General features: G+C 53.0%; 3 protein-coding genes and 1 non-coding gene across 10 annotated transcripts; 2 read left to right on the top strand and 2 right to left on the bottom strand.

Annotated features, from left to right (window-relative positions):
• Positions 1-2,292: 2,292 nt before the first annotated feature.
• On the bottom strand, positions 2,293-6,762 carry EIF2B4 (eukaryotic translation initiation factor 2B subunit delta). 5 transcript variants are annotated; one of them, XM_008162312.3, is made up of 13 exons: positions 6,658-6,762; positions 6,257-6,300; positions 5,841-5,976; positions 5,433-5,636; positions 5,060-5,142; positions 4,779-4,870; positions 4,435-4,549; positions 4,207-4,283; positions 3,919-4,021; positions 3,525-3,652; positions 3,209-3,386; positions 2,651-2,831; positions 2,293-2,533 (listed from the first exon to the last, which is right to left on the bottom strand). In XM_008162312.3, exons 1-13 carry the CDS (start codon positions 6,686-6,688, stop codon positions 2,334-2,336), a joined length of 1,572 nt encoding a protein of 523 aa, XP_008160534.2. In that variant the 5' UTR covers positions 6,689-6,762; the 3' UTR covers positions 2,293-2,333. The 5 variants fall into 5 exon arrangements, with proteins under 5 accessions (XP_008160534.2, XP_008160532.2, XP_008160531.2 ...); XM_008162310.3 differs by having other exon boundaries at positions 5,433-5,639; XM_008162309.3 differs by lacking the exon at positions 6,658-6,762 and having other exon boundaries at positions 6,257-6,422.
• Positions 6,763-6,929: 167 nt separating this feature from the next.
• SNX17 (sorting nexin 17) lies at positions 6,930-12,471 on the top strand. Its single transcript, XM_054728548.1, has 15 exons — positions 6,930-7,131; positions 7,572-7,646; positions 8,609-8,726; positions 9,254-9,318; positions 9,555-9,665; positions 9,770-9,860; positions 10,008-10,095; positions 10,338-10,407; positions 10,657-10,749; positions 10,842-11,045; positions 11,185-11,310; positions 11,468-11,545; positions 11,687-11,761; positions 11,842-11,883; positions 11,976-12,471. The coding sequence occupies exons 1-15, from the start codon at positions 7,069-7,071 to the stop codon at positions 12,087-12,089; spliced, it is 1,413 nt and encodes a 470-aa protein (XP_054584523.1). The 5' UTR covers positions 6,930-7,068; the 3' UTR covers positions 12,090-12,471.
• On the top strand, positions 9,701-9,782 carry MIR9313 (microRNA mir-9313). The gene has a single exon (NR_129058.2). It is a non-coding gene; the product is annotated as a microRNA mir-9313 (primary transcript).
• A 106-nt stretch (positions 12,472-12,577) lies between the features above and the next one.
• On the bottom strand, positions 12,578-16,044 carry ZNF513 (zinc finger protein 513). 3 transcript variants are annotated; one of them, XM_028140225.2, is made up of 4 exons: positions 15,973-16,044; positions 15,297-15,452; positions 13,776-14,363; positions 12,578-13,689 (listed from the first exon to the last, which is right to left on the bottom strand). In XM_028140225.2, the coding sequence occupies exons 2-4, from the start codon at positions 15,319-15,321 to the stop codon at positions 12,866-12,868; spliced, it is 1,437 nt and encodes a 478-aa protein (XP_027996026.1). In that variant the 5' UTR covers positions 15,322-15,452; positions 15,973-16,044; the 3' UTR covers positions 12,578-12,865. The 3 variants fall into 3 exon arrangements, with proteins under 3 accessions (XP_027996026.1, XP_008160525.1, XP_054584526.1); XM_008162303.3 differs by lacking the exon at positions 15,973-16,044 and adding an exon at positions 15,683-15,951; XM_054728551.1 differs by lacking the exon at positions 15,973-16,044 and adding an exon at positions 15,575-15,621.
• Positions 16,045-16,329: the final 285 nt, after the last annotated feature.

A 16,329-nucleotide genomic window follows, 5' to 3' on the forward strand; every position in this document is an offset into this window, starting at 1 on the left:
GGACCAACTCCTTTATGAGAGCACCAAGTTGGTGCACTTGAGGTTTGGTTCCCCAGTACATCAGATCCTAAATGCTTCTGAAATGAACAGATCTGTCTTCTCTTCATTCCTGTTGCCTCAGATTAGGCTATCTTTGACTTGAACAATTGCAACGTCCTTTTATATTAATAACTGTACTTATTTTAGTAATAAGACAGTCAGTCACATGGTTCAAAATTCAATATACAAAGCAAAGGTATAAAGTGAAGACTCCCCCCTCTGCCTCCAGCCTCCCAGACCACATCCACACAGGCAGTTTCTTGTTAATATAATCAGCGTTTTTCTTTTCTCATTAGCTATTATTCTGAATTACAGTGCATACTGGGAAGGCAGTAAAAATACTTCAACCTCTTATTTGCCAGTTTTCAGGAACTGATCACTAGATACTTCCAGTGGTATATAATGACTTGATTTTTTTACTTTTTATCTCTTTTTAAAAGATTGTTATGAACTCATTTTTATATTGAGCATACCACTCAATCATCAAAATTAAGAGAGATTTCTCACCCGGCCGGCGTGGCTCAGTGGTTGAGTGTCGACATATAAAGGAGGCATATGCCCAGGTTTCGGTCTCAATCCCCAGTGTGGAGCATGCAGGGGGCAGCCAATCAATGATTCTCTCTCATCATTGATGTTTCTATCTCTCTATCCCTCTCTCTTCTCTGAAATTTAAAAAAAAAGTATTTTTTTTTTTAAAAGAGGGAGTTCTTTATAGAATACTAGAGGCCCGGTGCATGAAATTCATTCACAGGGGGTGGGGGTGTCCCCTCAGCCCAGCCTGCACCCTCCCCAATCTGGGACCCCTTGGGGGATGTCCAACTGCCGAGATCGGGCCTAAACTGGCAGTCGGACATCCCTCTCACAATCCTGGACCTCTGGCTCCTAATCGCCTGGTCGCCCCTAACTGCCCCCCTCCCCTCCCCGCCAGCCTGATCGCCCCTAACTGCCCCCCCCTGCTGGCCTGGTGGCCCCCAACTGCCCCCTCCCTGCCAGCCTGGTTGCCCCTAACTGCCCCCCTGGTGGCCCTCAACTGCCCCGCCGCCGGCCTAGTCGTCCCTCAACTGCCCCCCTGCCAGCCCAGTCGCCCCTAACTGCCCCCCCTGCCGGCCTGGTCACTCCTGCCTCCCCCCCTCACTGGCCTGGTCGCCCCACACAGCCTGCTGTTCAGTAGTTTGGTTGTCCCTTAGTAACCCCCCTGCTAGCCTGGTCATAGGCAGCCATCTTTGTGAGGGTGTGAGGGTCAATTTGCATATTACCTCTTTATTATATAGGATTATCAGCTAGTTATATGGAAAGAATGATAGAATTAGGGGGGAAGGTGGAATCACCATTTTGCATTCCCAGATAACATAATTTGAACAACAGTCATCAATGGATGGGAAATTTGAAAATGCCTGGACCCACTCATCATTGAAAATGGAACAAGCAACCATTTTTATTTGCCTCATGATGTGAGGCAGTATGAAAACAGTCAACCTGGTTTCTGGAACAAGTCAAGGTAAAGAGAAAATAAGAGGGGTGGGGAAGACTGCTTCGAGTTATAAGAAAATTAAGACAATAACCAAATATAATGTATGGATTTGTTTGGACCCTGATTCAAATGAATCAACTGTACAAAGCCATTTTGAGATAACCATGATGAATGTTCCTTAATAAAAGTTAAAGACACAGTCTCTGGATTCAGAATGCCTGAGATCACATGCTGGTTTAGTTCTGTGTTATCTTGGGCAAGTAACTTAACTTCTCTGTGCCTTAGCTGTGTTGCCTTGGCAAATAACCTCTCTGTGCCTGTTTTCTCATCTCTAAAATCTCTTCACAGAGTTAAAGTTGCATAAATGGATAAGAAAGGAATTAGAACCATTCCTGACACACAGTAAGTACTCAATACTAAGGATATTAAATACTTATTAATATGTAATTACTTAATATACATATTAAACCATTAATTTAATATAAATGTAATATTAATTCATAATTCTAAAGTTAGGACTCTTATTTGTCCTTACAGTCCTCCTTATATTCAGCTCAGTATCTGGCACTTAGATGCTTGATAAAAGATCGAAGACTTGGAATAGTGTTTAGTCTCCATACCGACCTTCACCTTGGCCCCAAAACACTGGCATGGAGCTAGTCACCTGAAAGGGTCTCTGTAAAAGTCTGAGATTGGTAGCAAGTGCCAAGAGGAATTGGGGAGTTGGACTCCTAACCTAGTGGTGGCGATGCTAAAAAGAGACAAAGGCAGTAGAGTTGCTGAGTGAAGGGATATGTCCTTTATTGACCTTGTGTTCCTCCACTCACTGGTCACTACTCTTGACTCGTAGGACAACAGGTACAGAACTGCAGGGGATCATCCCCAGCTCTGTGATCACCAGATCCACGAGCTCTGGGGGAGTCACATCATAGACCAGATTCAATAACCGTAGGGACGGGTGGTTCTGCCAGTTAGCTAGTGCCACATGTTCTCCTCGCTCACACAGCAGATCGTCAGGGTCATCTGCAATGGGAGGTGTACCCATTTATGTCCTTTTAGAAAATAAGTTGTAGTTCAAACTCCCCTCTCCCAAATTTCAGTCCCTGGAACCCTTTTTTCTACCCTCCTGAGCCTCCTTACCTAGCTCATTAGAGACAAAGGCATCAGTCTGCACACGCTCACAAAACTTGTATGTTTCACAGCAGACCAGTACTGGCACATTATGGGCTCGTGCCACCAGGGCCAGCTGTGCTGTCCCTACCCGTGACATCACGGATCCATTGGCCAGGAGTGCATGAGCTCCCAATAGCACCTTAGAAACCTATTTTGGAGGGGGGAGAATGTCACCTGTGATCAATGCAGAATAAGGTTCCCCACTCCTGCCCCGGACAGCAATATTAAGACAACGACTAACAAACCTGAATAATGGCTCTTGGAAAATACCTGACCAATGACCCATTGCACCTCCCACAGAAAATGAAACTATGAAGTTACTTTTTGTCCTGTTCCCTCTTGGTGGTTGCTAGTTAAATATAATGTTCTTCAGTAACTAGACTGTTACAACACGCTGTAGTGTTTTCCTTATTAAATATAAGCAGGGCTATACAATTCTAATATTTCTAAATAATTGTAACCCTTGGAAGGTGGGACCCCAAAAGGGTTTACTCCAACTTTGGGGTCCCTTTTCTCTGCCCTCACCTCTGGGAGCACATAGGAGGCCGCAGGAATCAGCAGGTAGGAGGCAGGGACTCCAGCACGGACCAGAGAGCGTAGCATGTGCTTTCCCTCCAGCCGTGGCCGGCTATCCACCACTACTACCCGAAATCGCCGGCCCTCAATCCAAGCCTCCTGAAGAATTCGTGATACCAGAGATGAGCTGGAGTGAATGGACAGGATGATTTAGTTATAATGTCACTGGCTGATGGCCAGCTCATCCTAAAGGGCAGAAAGGGTAGCAACCTTCCTCCTTCCCCCCACCCCTCCAATTTTCTCAGTCATAGCGACTGGACCATACCATCCATATACCAGGATCACATCCCCATCACTGATCTTCTTATAAGCAAAGCGTGAGATTGCCTGAGCTGCAAGCACAATCTTCTCTTGCACATACCGATCAATAGCTACTCGAAGTTCTGACTTGGCCTAAATGGAGTGAGATGCTTAGAGAACAAGAAATGGACACATTTCTTCCTGATGACCATGCCAGGTGCTTGAATATGTGTATAATGATGGGCTCAAGGAGGACGAGGTTGCCTGAAGGGGACCCAAAGATGGCACAATTCAGACAGCCCAACCACTTCCTCAACCCGACCCGGGCAGAATGGCCACGCTGTCCCTCCTAGGAGTCCTGAATATGTTTCTCAGCTCTACCCCAGGTGCATGCCTTGCTCATTTCTCATACTCATCACCTCCTCTTCCCGCTTGGAGCCGCTCACACCCGTGATCTCCTTGTTAAGGAACTTGATGGCGTTGTACATACTTGCCGACAGGGGGCGGCACTGATTCAGGAAGCTAAAACAAGAACACCTTGTATTTGTGCGACTCTTCACAATTTACAAAGCTGCCATGTTTAAAAAATAAATTACTTAAGAAGAAGACAGAGAACAGAAAGATGAAGAAGACGTAGAAGAGCAAGAGAAAGGGTACAAGAAAAGGACTAGGTGAGCTGGGAGTGGGCTTGTAGTGGTTGCCCTTACCTGAAATAGGGCTTTAGTTTATTGACTAGATCCCTTGAGAGTTCTTCATTTGGTGGTGTTGTGTAATCCTGAATCACCTGTAGTGTACACAAGCTGATCAACAAAATGCCCCCTAATAAAGGTCTCTGAAAGGGGGATAGGGTAAGCTTCACGGAAGGAAGTGTTCTGAGGGTGAGAGAAGCTGGGGTCGTGTTGGGGAAGGTGGGGTTGGGACAGGACTGGGCATACCTGCTGCAAGGCACGAAGCAGGGCAATACACCGGGCATTGGAGCCACTGACCAGGCCCTGGGAATACTGCAGGCCGAGGCGCACCATGGCTGGGTGGATCACAGAGGATGGGATGCTGATGGGATGGCGGTGTCACACACTGTGCAAGGGAGCTTGAGCACTTACTGCCCACCTGCTCCTAATGAAAAGGAACTTCCTTCACCAGCACAAACACCCCCATTGCCACTAGCGTTTTGCCTTGTGTGCATGCTTCTTCCCACAGATCCAATCTCCAATTTCCAGTCCCTTTCAATACATAGTACTGAAAACCCCTCAGACTTAAGAGTTATGGCAGAAGATCCTACCTCATACACTGGGTCAGAGAGTTTTGTCTGCTGTACTGGGGTAGGTGGGAGAAGAGACTGACTTTGGATCCATAATCTTTTCGTGTAGGAACCTTGGCAAAATAGGGGAATAAAACCAATGGCCTAGAGTTTAAAACTATGTGACGAAGCTAGAAAGGAAGTAAACAGTGAAACTACTCTGTCCCAAATACCCATCCTCCAGGGTCTCCTTTTGTCCCAAGCACCTTTCCTCCCTCCGTCCCATCTCCCTGGGCTCTTCCTGGCCACACACCACTTCCTACCTGCTGTCGCTCTGGTTTTTTAACGAGCCTCCTCAGAAGTGTGGGGTCATCAGCCTGAGTGTGCTCAGGGAGACGTTTCACTCCTAAAAAACAGCGATCATGTTTTTAACATTCTGTAGGTGACATTGAAAATTTTTCTTTTTTCTTTCTTTTTCTTTTTTTTTTTTTTTTTAGGGCACAAGAGACATCCAGAAAAACTGGACAGAAGGAGGGGTAAAAAAGTAGAAGAAATCAGGGTAAGATGAGGTTGAGGGGAGAATTCTGAACTCTGAGAACCTAGGCAAAGAATAGGAGACTAGAGCTGTTTTACTATGGGGACGCCTGGGCTAACACAAGAATGAGAGTCAGAGGTCTTACGACGAAAGGAAGGTACCTGAGGGGCTTTCGCCCGCTGTGCTGGGGCAGGACTGAGGCGGCGGTGCTCCCTGTTCACCTTTTCTCGCCAGTTTCAGGGCCCGCTCAGCCTCCTGCTTGGCTCGCCGCTCCGCACGAAGTTCCGCTTTACTCCGACCAGCTGGCACTTTCTCTCCAGCCGTACCCAACTGGCTGCCAGGTCCTGGCAGCTCCTTGGCTGGGCCTACTAACGAGAGAAGGAAGAGATGCCCAACCCCCAGGCTGGTAATAGCTATGCTTTATTCCCAACAAGGCTTCTCTCTCCCTGTCCATCTAAACTTCTTCCTTCTTCACCGCCTCAGACCCGGTCTGTCCTGCCTGCCCCCCTCCTCTGCCACACATCCCTCTACCAGCTCCACACCCAGCCCTTTGGAAAAAGCCCCCACACCTTGACACTGGGTTGCGGATACAGCAGAACCAGTTTCTTGTTCTGCCCCCTTTTCCTCCTTCCGTTTCTTCTTCTGCTGTTTCTTTTCCTTCCGAAGCTGCAGTTTCTCTTCTTGGGTCATCTCCCTCCCTGCTGCCTAAGACACAGACAACACTGCTCTTCCCCATCAGGTCCAAAGGTAAGTCAACACTGCGGGACGCTCACCAGATACCCAGAAGGCAGTCTCCAGACCTCCCTAACTCTCACCCCACACCCAGGGACACAGTCACATCCCGTTGGGGCGATAAAAACTCTAAAATCTCCTGGCTTTGCTGAGAAATCAAGTGAAGCACGGATGGAAGTTGGGGCGGAATGAAGCTGATACAGCCTCCTGAGCAGCGCTAGACAGGCGGCTTGGGGAGGGCCCCCCCACTTACCCCAGGCCGAGGAGAAAGCTCCGCCTTCATCCCAGATGCCGAGTCTGCATCAGAAAACAGGGCACAGAGTGACCCGGAGAGGCTCCGGGAGCGTTTGAGGGGACTCGTACGGGGCGCAGCTGGCCGGTGGGTCGGCATGTCCACGGCGCCGCCGGCACGCGGGAGGCCAGCCAAGGGCTCGCGTGGGGACGCAGTGCGCGGCAGGATCAAAGGGTAGGCGGGGGAAGGAAAAGAGGGGCACCCACGCTTCTCCCGGGAACCCGCGGTCCGCGGCTCCGGACGGCGCCCGAGGCAAGGCGGACCAGCGTCGCCGGCACTGAGTGACAGCGCCCCGAGCGCCTCAGGGCCCAGCGGGAGCGTCCGGAGTCCGTCGGCTCGCACAGCCGCGGCCCTTCACTCACCCTTGCGCACAGCCACAGCCGCGGCAGCCATCTCCCTGGATCCTAGGCTCCGCCCCGCGGTCCCAGGGGCTCCAGCGCCTCCCGGCCGGCACCCGTGGCGCTCAGCTCCCGCCGACTACCATCCCCGGCATGCACCGGCGCGCCGCGGACTACGGGTGGCGATCAGAGTCATCTCCACTTGGGCCTTCCGGTCCCGGCAGTCTCTTCCCGCCCTGTAGACTACAATTCCCAGCATGCCTGCGCGCCGCGCCCACGAGCGGACGTCCCACCGCCCTTCCCGCATCCGATCTCAGACCCCCGCCCCCAAAATGGCGAGTGAGGCTGCGGGGACGCGCTGAGCAGCGGAGGCGAGCGTGCAAAGCCGCCGCGGCCTCCCAGTCGGGTGCCTGGCCGGGCCCTGCCGCAGGGAACATGCACTTTTCCATTCCTGAAACCGAGTCCCGCAGCGGGGACAGCGGCGGCTCCGCCTACGTGGTGAGGAGCGGCTGGAGCCGGCCGGGCAGGGGCGGGGATAACGGGCCGGAGCCCTTTCCAAGCGGCCTCCGAGGCCTGGCCGCAGCCTTCGGGTCTGTCCCCAGGCCGCCGGCTCCCGACGTCCTTGCTGGGAGTTTATGTCACGTCCCAGATTCGTCCAGAGGTCGCCCCGGCTCCTGTAGGTCCTTTGTTGGGCCGCGGCTGCTGTGGTGGGCGTCACTGGCCTCCTGGGGATAGAGACTGCGACGCGAGCGCCCAGTTTCCCAGGACCGGTCCTTCTGCTTTGGGACCTGGACCTGGGGAAAACAGACTGACAAACCCTCGGAAGGTCTCGGCGCGTTACTTAAGTGGAGCTGTGCCAGGCAACTTCCGACCGGGGTTCTTCAAGGGGGTCACCCGCACCGCGACCCTAAAATGCTTGCCTGCTTTTGTGTCCTCAGGCCTATAACATTCACGTGAATGGAGTCCTGCACTGTCGGGTGCGCTACAGCCAACTCCTGGGGCTGCACGAGCAGGTGGGACTAGCACCCTTGCCTTGAGGCAGCTTCAGGCCCTTCTCTGGTCGTCCATGTCTCCATTTCTCCCCTCATCGAGTTCCTGTAGGCTGTAGTTCCTCTGGAGTCACTGCTACGGGGTGGACCTGTGACTTTATCTTATCGTTTGACATTTCCGGGGAACTCCCTAAGAAGCTGAATGCCTGCCCTCTAACTGTTACTCCCTATACTCACTTCTCCTTCCTGCTTCTCTGCCCCTGGCTTACTTCAAGCTTTGCCTGTGCATGAAAAAGTACCTCCCGCCCACCCCCCTTTCAGCTGCCAAAGCACATTCTTTTCTGTCATCGGAGCTGCAACTTGAGATTCTTTTCCCTGCTCGTACAAACCATTAACCAGTTTCCTTCTGTGTTCTGTAGCTCATCTCAGTGTAACTGTTCCAGTTATCTTTATGTATCTGTGACGCAATGTTTCTTTGCTATTCTCACCAGATTGTGAACTCTGTATTTCACAGAGTCCTGATTCTACTGGTAACTAGTTGTGCAACCCTGAGCAAGTTACCTAATTTCTTTGGGCCTCAGTTTCTACAACTGAAAAATGGACTTGTTGATCTGTGAAGCCCCTATAAGTCCCACAATGCTGTACATAAGTTTTCCTTTTAAAGGAAATTTTCCTTTGCTTCCTGTGAGGATCTAATGAACACAGTCTTGCTCTAGGTAATCAAGGGGCTCCCTAGGTCCCATACAAACCCTCCCCACCTTGCGAAGGGGCTGACTTGTACACAGATGGGAAAGAACTTATATCTAGGACAGAGGGGCGGCTTTATTTGAATGCTACTTCCGCCAAAGGAATTGCTTCCTGGATGACCAAGTTAGATTGGGAAGCAGGGACTGAGGGAAGGGAAAGGGAGCCCAAAACAACATTGAGTGTGGATTGCCTCTTCTTGTTTGCTATGTATGTGAAGGGTTGTATCTTTCTCTAAATAGCTTCGGAAGGAGTATGGGGCCAATGTGCTTCCTGCATTTCCCCCAAAGAAGCTCTTCTCTTTGACACCTGCTGAGGTAGAACAGAGGAGAGAGCAGTTAGAGAAGTACATGCAAGCTGGTGAGTGGTTGGAGGGAACTTTAGGCTGGCTGTGTTGAGGACTATGGGGAGAGAGACCTGATAGCTGGTTCTGTAGAAGGTCCTAAATTCTAGATATGTATGATCTAGTTGTGTGATCTGTACTTCATTAGCAAGAGTAAGTAGCATGCAAGGATGCTGTAAATACTAGCAAAGCAACCTGGGCACTAACATCTCTGAGAAATGCTAATATGACACTGAGTAGTCTTAAAGCAGTTTAGATCGGTGGGGAGAACTTAATTCGTATCTGATGTGCTTTCGATGGACATCATCGTTATTTCCCTAGTCCATAGACTGATCAACTAGATGGCAGTGAAGGCTGGAGCAGGTAAAGAATTTATGCAAACAGTGAATGAGATGGGGCCAGCTTGGAATGTGACAGGCCACCATCAGCTCAGGGAATGAGATTGGGGGGCGGGGGGGAGGCGCCGGGGGGACTTACCAAGATAACTGGGAGGAGCTAAGGAAGAGTCTTCAGTTACTGGAACATCATTTTCTTGCCCCTGCAGTTCGGCAAGACCCATTGCTTGGGAGCAGCGAGACCTTCAATAGTTTCCTGCGTCGAGCTCAACAGGTGAGGCTTGGGGTGGGGCCAAGATTTAAGGGAAGGGCCTGCCTGAGGGCCACGTCACTTTAATGAAGTGGCTACAGAGGAGTCATCCTAGCACCATTTTTTTATGGAATGGGGCTTCTGCTGTACCAGTGAAGTCAGGGAAACATGTAATTAAGCAGCTGAGAATAAAGACACCAGGGGGACCTAGACATAGGGAGTTGGGCGGGGGTTAACCAAGTGGTGGCTTCCATTCCCAGGAGACACAGCAGGTCCCCACAGAAGAGGTCTCCTTGGAAGTGCTGCTCAGCAACGGGCAGAAAGTTCTGGTTAATGTGCTAACTTCAGATCAGACTGAAGATGTCCTGGAGGTGAGGTGCTAGTTCTGCACTACCCCTGCACCCCAGGGTCCCAGGTTTGGGGGTTGATTGGAACCAGCCAGTATGATGAGCTGTACTTCCTTCTTTACCCCCAGGCTGTGGCTGCAAAGCTGGATCTTCCAGATGACTTGATCGGATACTTTAGTCTCTTTCTAGTTCGAGAAAAAGAGGATGGAGCCTTTTCTTGTGAGTTTCTCTGTACTTTACTGCTACCCTGTGCTTCCAGTAGTGAATTTGCCTCCATCTCCCCCCTGGCATTTCCTCAGGGCTTCCCTCTTGATTTCCCTCCCCTTGAGTCTCATGACATTTTCCTTTTTTATTTTTAACCTGTAGTTGTACGGAAGTTGCAAGAGTTCGAGCTGCCTTATGTGTCAGTTACCAGTCTTCGGAGTCAAGAGTATAAGATTGTGCTAAGAAAGAGGTCAGGGCTGGGCATGGAGAAGGGGGAAGTGCTAGATTGAAATTTTGGGCCATGTATTGAGACAGAATACTCTGGACAAGGGGGTAGCACTGGGTGTTTGTACCAAGCTTCCTCCCATCGTGCCACCATTAGCCTGATAGTTCTAGATTGTTCCTGTTTTGCCCCTATTTTCCATTCTACCTCTTGCCTTAACCCAGCTCAGTCCCATTACCATTACCCCTTTCCACCCCTTGGCTTCACAGTTATTGGGACTCTGCCTATGATGATGATGTCATGGAGAACCGAGTTGGCCTGAACCTGCTTTATGCTCAGGTGAGCTTGGAGGTGCTTCAGAACCCTTCCTCTGAAAATAACTCTGGTCTTCCACTCGGCCAGGAAAACTTTCATGACTTTTCTCCATGGGGGAAGTTCCTAGAATATTAGCAGGGTACCTGGCACAACATCTGGTTATGGCCAAGGACTCACTGCAAAGAGGTTCTTCAAATGTGGGGTTAGGGGTCAGGCTGGATAGAGGTAGACACTTCTTGTACCTCTGACTCAGAGCCCCCGTCTTCACTGTAGACGGTATCAGACATTGAGCGTGGGTGGATCCTGGTGACCAAGGAGCAGCACCGGCAACTCAAATCACTGCAGGAGAAGGTCTCCAAGAAGGAGGTGAGCTCTGCCTGTCTCCCTTCAAGGGCTTGCTTCCTCTGAGCTGCCCTGCTTCCCCTCCTGACCAACCCCACGTGGTGACTGGGTTTCAGTTCCTGCGGCTGGCTCAGACGCTGCGGCACTATGGCTACTTGCGCTTCGATGCCTGTGTGGCTGACTTCCCAGAGAAGGACTGTCCAGTAGTGGTGAGCGCAGGCAACAGTGAACTCAGCCTCCAGCTCCGCCTGCCCGGCCAGCAACTCCGCGAGGGCTCCTTCCGGGTTACCCGCATGCGGTGCTGGCGGGTCACCTCCTCTGTGAGTTGGGGTAGAAGGGAAAAGCCTTCGGGGTGGTCTGACAAGCCTTCAACTTCAGAAATGGGCTGGGCTGCAGTGAGTCAGAGAGCATGGCAGATTGGTCAGAATGAACTCAGCCTAATCCCTCTTTCTCTCCCAGGTGCCATTGCCCAGCGGAGGCACAAGCAGCCCGGGCCGGGGCCGGGGTGAGGTGCGCCTGGAACTGGCTTTTGAATACCTCATGAGCAAGGACCGGCTCCAGTGGGTCACCATCACCAGCCCCCAGGTGTGAGCCCACCCTCAGGCCTCTGGACCCCATTGCACCGCCTCTATTAGATACCCAAGTCTAGGGCTTCCAGGACTGCATGTGAGTGGGAGTCCTTGTCTTAGGGGTACCGGGCTCAGGATGGCAACTCTAGGCTGAGCTCTCCTTTCACCCTCAGGCTATCATGATGAGCATCTGTTTGCAGTCCATGGTAGATGAACTGATGGTGAAGAAATCCGGCGGCAGTATCAGAAAGGTAAGTAGCAAGTGTGGACCAGGTGGCTAAGTAGTGGTGCTCTACCTTGCCTTTTGAACCAGCTGTGAGGGAGGGGGAAGTGCTGGGGATTCCCAAGGGAGTGGTCCTGCCCTTATCAGTGCCTTGTATCTCCATCCTCAGATGCTGCGCCGGCGGGTGGGGGGCACCCTGAGACGCTCAGACAGCCAGCAAGTAGTGAAATCCCCACCACTGCTTGTAAGTGTTAAGTATCAGTACATGGCCCCCATCCTGGGGATATGAGAAGCCTTTTTCTGACATCTCTGCCTCTTCCCCAGGAATCACCTGATGCCAGCCGGGAGTCCATGGCCAAACTCTCAGTGAGTTTCCCATGAGGGATGGTGAAGTGGGTGGGTGTAGGGGGATTTCAGGGAGGCTTGAGCCCTCTGACCCCACCCTGCCTTTGTTACAGAGCAAGCTGAGTGCCGTGAGCTTGCGGGGAATTGGCAGTCCCAGCACAGATGCCAGTGCCAGTGATGTCCATGGCAATTTCGCCTTCGAGGGCATTGGAGATGAGGATCTGTGATCTCCAGTGCTAGGATGTCTGCCCTCTACCCCAGAGGAATGTTCAAAAACTTGCCCTGTGCCTGTATCCCCCAAACCCAGGGGTCTTTTCCTTCTTACCTTTCCCTTTTCTCCTCTTGGCCAGGGGCCTCCTAACCTTCCCTTCCCTCTTGGGTTGGCTGCACAAAGGATTATCCCCTTTTCAGAGCTGGCCCTCAATGCCAAATTAGCAGTTAGTATTTTGCACAAAGTCCATGGGACCATGGTTACCTGCCTGGGGGAGGAACCATAGTTCCCCCCAGCAGCTTCTGGCTCCTCAGGGCCATGGGCCAAGGGGATGGGCAGAGGTCTGTGTATGGTCTGGCCCACTTTCCCCTCATTAAACTCAGCCTGATTGCTGCCTATCTCTGGTTCCCTCTCTGCCCCTGCTTCCCCCATCATAGCATGGACTGCTGTGCTAAGAGGAAGGCTGAGCTGTGCTTGCCACTGCCAATTCAGCATAGACATGGCTTTGTTAGTGTTTCCTTTATTATAAAGTACTGAAATAAGTTAAATAAACAGGTGGGAGGCTGGGCAGTCCCCCAGCCAGTTTCTCCACAGCCCCTGGGAGCAGTGGTGAATACAGGGCCCCTTCTCACTGAGCTCATGAAGTGCACCAGTCAAGGCAAGGCCCCATGGTCCATATAGTGCCTAAGTTAGTCTGTTGGAGCCCCTGGCCAGCGGGGGAGGAAAGAGGTGGCTTCTGGTCCATTACAGGAGGGTCAGGGCTAATCCTACAGCCCTGGAGAAGGCCCTAGTTCAGGGTGAGTCTGTATGGAGAGCCCGGCTACCAGTGGTGCTCAGGGCCGTTGGACCCCGAGAGCTCAAAACGGAAGTGGGGCTATGAGGTGGGGCCCAGCCCTCAGAGGCAGAGAGGCCAGGTCCTCCTGTGCCACCATGCCCGTGCACCTTCTGGTGGCGTTTGTAGTTGTCCCAGTGGCCCGTGGTGTAGGCGCAGGTGGCACAGCGGAAGGGTTTCTCGCCTGTATGCCGCAGCATGTGGCGTTTGAGGTTCATGCTCTGGTTGCAGCTGTAGTTGCAAAGACTACACCGAAAAGGTTTGTCCCCAGAGTGGATGCGACCATGACGCTTGAGGTTGGCCAGGTTGCCACAGGCATAGGGGCAGAGGGGGCACTTGTACGGCTTCTCTCCCGTGTGGACGCGCTGGTGTCGCTTCAGGTTATCCAGATGAGCAGAGGCATAGGGACAGCGGGCACAACGGAAGGGCTTCTCACCACTGTGGGTCTTCATGTGCCGGGCCAGATGATTGGGATAGTGAGTGGCAAAGGGGCAGAGGCTACAGGCAAAGCCCTTGTCACTAGGGCCCTGAGGCCCCCCACTGGCACCTCCAGCCTCTCCTCGCATGCAACGCCCACACATGGCAGCTCCCAGCCGACTACCCTCGCCCTCCTCCAGCTCTTGTCCACAGTTTCGGCAGGTCCAAGGGAACAGCAGCTCTGGCAGTGGTTCTGATCCAGTCCCACAAAGGCCCTCCCCATCACCCCGCAGCTGTCCACAGTCCGGCAGGAAACTGGCACCACCTGGCGGCACGTGGAGGCTCAAATCTGGAAGCAGCAGAGCATCTGTGGGAACAATGAGACCTGGTGAATCCAAGTACCCCTAGGGCCACCCACCCGTGTCCCAGGTTCTTTGGCCCCTAGCATTTTACCTTCAGGTCGCCGGGGCACTGTCCCCTCCTGCTCTGTGGGACTGGGAGGCCGGGTTGGACGAGGAGCACAGCAGCGGAAGCCACAGGTCGGGCAGGGAGGAGTGGGGGGCCCTGCATGGGTGCGCTGATGCCGCCTCAAGTTGCCCAGGCTGCTGCAGGCAAAGGGGCAGTGGGGACAGCGGTAGGGCTTCTCGCCAGTGTGGGTGCGAGTATGTCGTGTCAGGTTGACGAGCTGGGCTGAGGCGTAGGGGCAGCGGCCACAGCGGAACGGCTTCTCCCCGCTGTGTGTCTGCATGTGCCGCTTCAGATGGCTCGAGTAGTGGGACACGAAGGCGCAGAGGCGACATGAGTATAGTAGCCGTGGGGGCATCGGGGCCCCCCCACCCGGCCCTCCTGCCCCACAACACGGCCCCTCACCTGTCGGCCCCCCACACAGCTGGCAGGCTGGGCCTGGCCTCTCACCCCTGGCCTCCCCTGGACCCCTGGCTGGCTCCTCAACTTCACTCTCAGCACTTAGTGCCCGACCACCCCCAGACTCGTCGTCACTCAGCCCGTAGGGAGGCCCAGGCCTGGCCCCCAGAGAGTCTCCTGGTGAGACAGACATGAGAAGAGACATCAACATTAGGTAGGACTAGACTCCAAACACCCTTTCTCACTCATGGTCTTCCTATGTGCTTGGCCCCACCTTTCTCTACCCTTCAGTGATCCCGAAAATTAAATAGGAATTGTCTACTGCTGTGTCTGGACTAGCCTAGTGCCTAGTTCCACTTAATGAGGAAAGATCAAGGACCACAATGGACCACAGACTGAAATGAATCAATAATATAATTGACTGATTCTTAGGATACGAAAGTAAAAATACACCAGTAAGAGGCCTGAAACTTTACTAAGCTCTGTATTAGTAAGGTCTCTTTTAATATGGATCTGATTATAAAAAGAGTGGGGGAAAACAGAAATGAAGTAATGCATGTAATACCACCTTTAAGCCTAAAGGATGATTCAGGTGGGTTCCCTCAATGACAAAAACATCCTTCGTAAGGGGCATGACTGAGTAGGCAGTGCAGCAAATTAGGATGGGGTGGTGCTGAGATAACAGGGGACAGGAAATGTGGAAGGATACTTAAAGACAGAGACTAAAACCTCAATACAAAAGGAGCTTAAGCTATAGGTGAAGGGGAGATTAAACATGAAATACTAGCTTGAAGTTCCTTCCCTGAACCTCTCAGAAGTAAACTCACATAAGGAATGGGCTACGGAGTGGGACAAGGTTATAAAAAGGACATTTACTTTTAACCAGTGCCTCCTCCACTGTGCTATTCATACCACCTTTGGACCAGGCCCCAGAACTTCACCTCAACAAAGTGATGGAGCTGATTGGACAATTAGGCAACTGAAGAAATCTAGCTCAAATCTAACCTAAACCAGCCCTGGCTGTGGCAGGAAACGGTGTTTTGCTCACTGGCACTAAACCTAACCCGTCTCCTGAAGTTCTGGGGTTCCAGGGAAGTCCCCCAAACTCACCTTCAGAGTCTCTCTCGAAGCCCATGAGCTGGTCGCTGTTGCCGTCACCTTCCTCCTCTTCCTCTTCCTCCTCAAACTCCAGATCCTGGCCTAGCAGCAAGTCGCTCTCCAATACCAGGGCCCCCGGTCCTTCATCGAGGGAGTCTTCGGTATCCACTGAAGAGGGGAGAAGTCTGCTAGCTTTTCTCTCAGGACCCGTGCCCACCATCCGCCCCCGGGGGCTGACCTCGTGGACCGTACAGCCCAGACTTGTAGACCCTCCCGGGTTCCCTTAGTACCTCGGTGGGAAGCTAGGAGCCCACAGCGCCCACTCCATCCCTCAGGAATCCCCCTCCACCACGACCTGAACCCACTCTACTGACCCCACCCCCACTGCGACCCCTGACCTTTGACCCCCTCGCATTTCACGGGCTGCGGGTGGCTTTGCTTCCTTCGGGGCATCGTGACCGGCTCCAGCCCGACGCGCCTCTGGCCTGCGGCCGCCCGGCCCCGCCCCTCCCAACCCGGCGCACGGCCCGCCCTTCCTCTCAGGGCCCGCGAGCCGCCCCCATGCAGCGGCGCGGGCCCGGGGCAGCCCCCGGCCCTGGCCCCGGCGCCCAGCTCAGGCCGCTCCCGCCGCCACCGCCGCGTCCATTCATGGAGCCCCCTACCCCCCCCTACGGAGACCAGCTGGTACCTCCGTACTCGCTTCCGCTTCCGCTACCGCAGAGCCGCACGGGACGCGTAGTCCCGTCCGTGGGAAGCAGAAACAGCAGGGCTTTCGCAGCGTGACCAGGAAGTGATTGTGACGAAGGAAGGTAAAAAGCCAATCAGAGATCTGATAGAAAACGACTGGCAAGGGCTGAAGCCCGGGCAGGGTTTCCTCCTGTGGGCTGCCTGGCAGTCATGATCCCTCCCTGGAGGAGGAAATTATTCCTGACTCCACAAGGGGGTGAGGATGAGTAGCGATGCAAGCCCAGCCTGCCAGTAACTCATGGAGCTAAAATACCTGGGCCCCCCTCTACTGGACACGCAGGCTGTGGGACGGACAAAC

This window comes from Eptesicus fuscus, chromosome 16 (assembly GCF_027574615.1).
Source record: "Eptesicus fuscus isolate TK198812 chromosome 16, DD_ASM_mEF_20220401, whole genome shotgun sequence".
Classification (NCBI taxonomy): Eukaryota; Metazoa; Chordata; class Mammalia; order Chiroptera; family Vespertilionidae; genus Eptesicus; species Eptesicus fuscus.

Coding starts and splice junctions, on each gene's coding strand:
- EIF2B4 (XM_028140218.2), bottom strand. CDS start 6,394: ATGCCGACCCACCGGCCAGCTGCGCCCCGTACGAGTCCCCTCAAACGC. Junction 5,977..6,256: donor AGCTTTCTCCTCGGCCTGGG/GTAAGTGGGGGG, acceptor TCTGTGTCTTAG/GCAGCAGGGAGGGAGATGAC. Junction 4,022..4,206: donor AAACTAAAGCCCTATTTCAG/GTAAGGGCAACC, acceptor TTCTTGTTTTAG/CTTCCTGAATCAGTGCCGCC.
- SNX17 (XM_054728548.1), top strand. CDS start 7,069: ATGCACTTTTCCATTCCTGAAACCGAGTCCCGCAGCGGGGACAGCGGC. Junction 7,132..7,571: donor GCGGCGGCTCCGCCTACGTG/GTGAGGAGCGGC, acceptor TTGTGTCCTCAG/GCCTATAACATTCACGTGAA. Junction 11,762..11,841: donor TGAAATCCCCACCACTGCTT/GTAAGTGTTAAG, acceptor CCTCTTCCCCAG/GAATCACCTGATGCCAGCCG.
- ZNF513 (XM_008162303.3), bottom strand. CDS start 15,737: ATGCCCCGAAGGAAGCAAAGCCACCCGCAGCCCGTGAAATGCGAGGGG. Junction 14,364..15,296: donor CTTCGAGAGAGACTCTGAAG/GTGAGTTTGGGG, acceptor CTGTCTCACCAG/GAGACTCTCTGGGGGCCAGG. Junction 13,690..13,775: donor AGTGCCCCGGCGACCTGAAG/GTAAAATGCTAG, acceptor TTGTTCCCACAG/ATGCTCTGCTGCTTCCAGAT.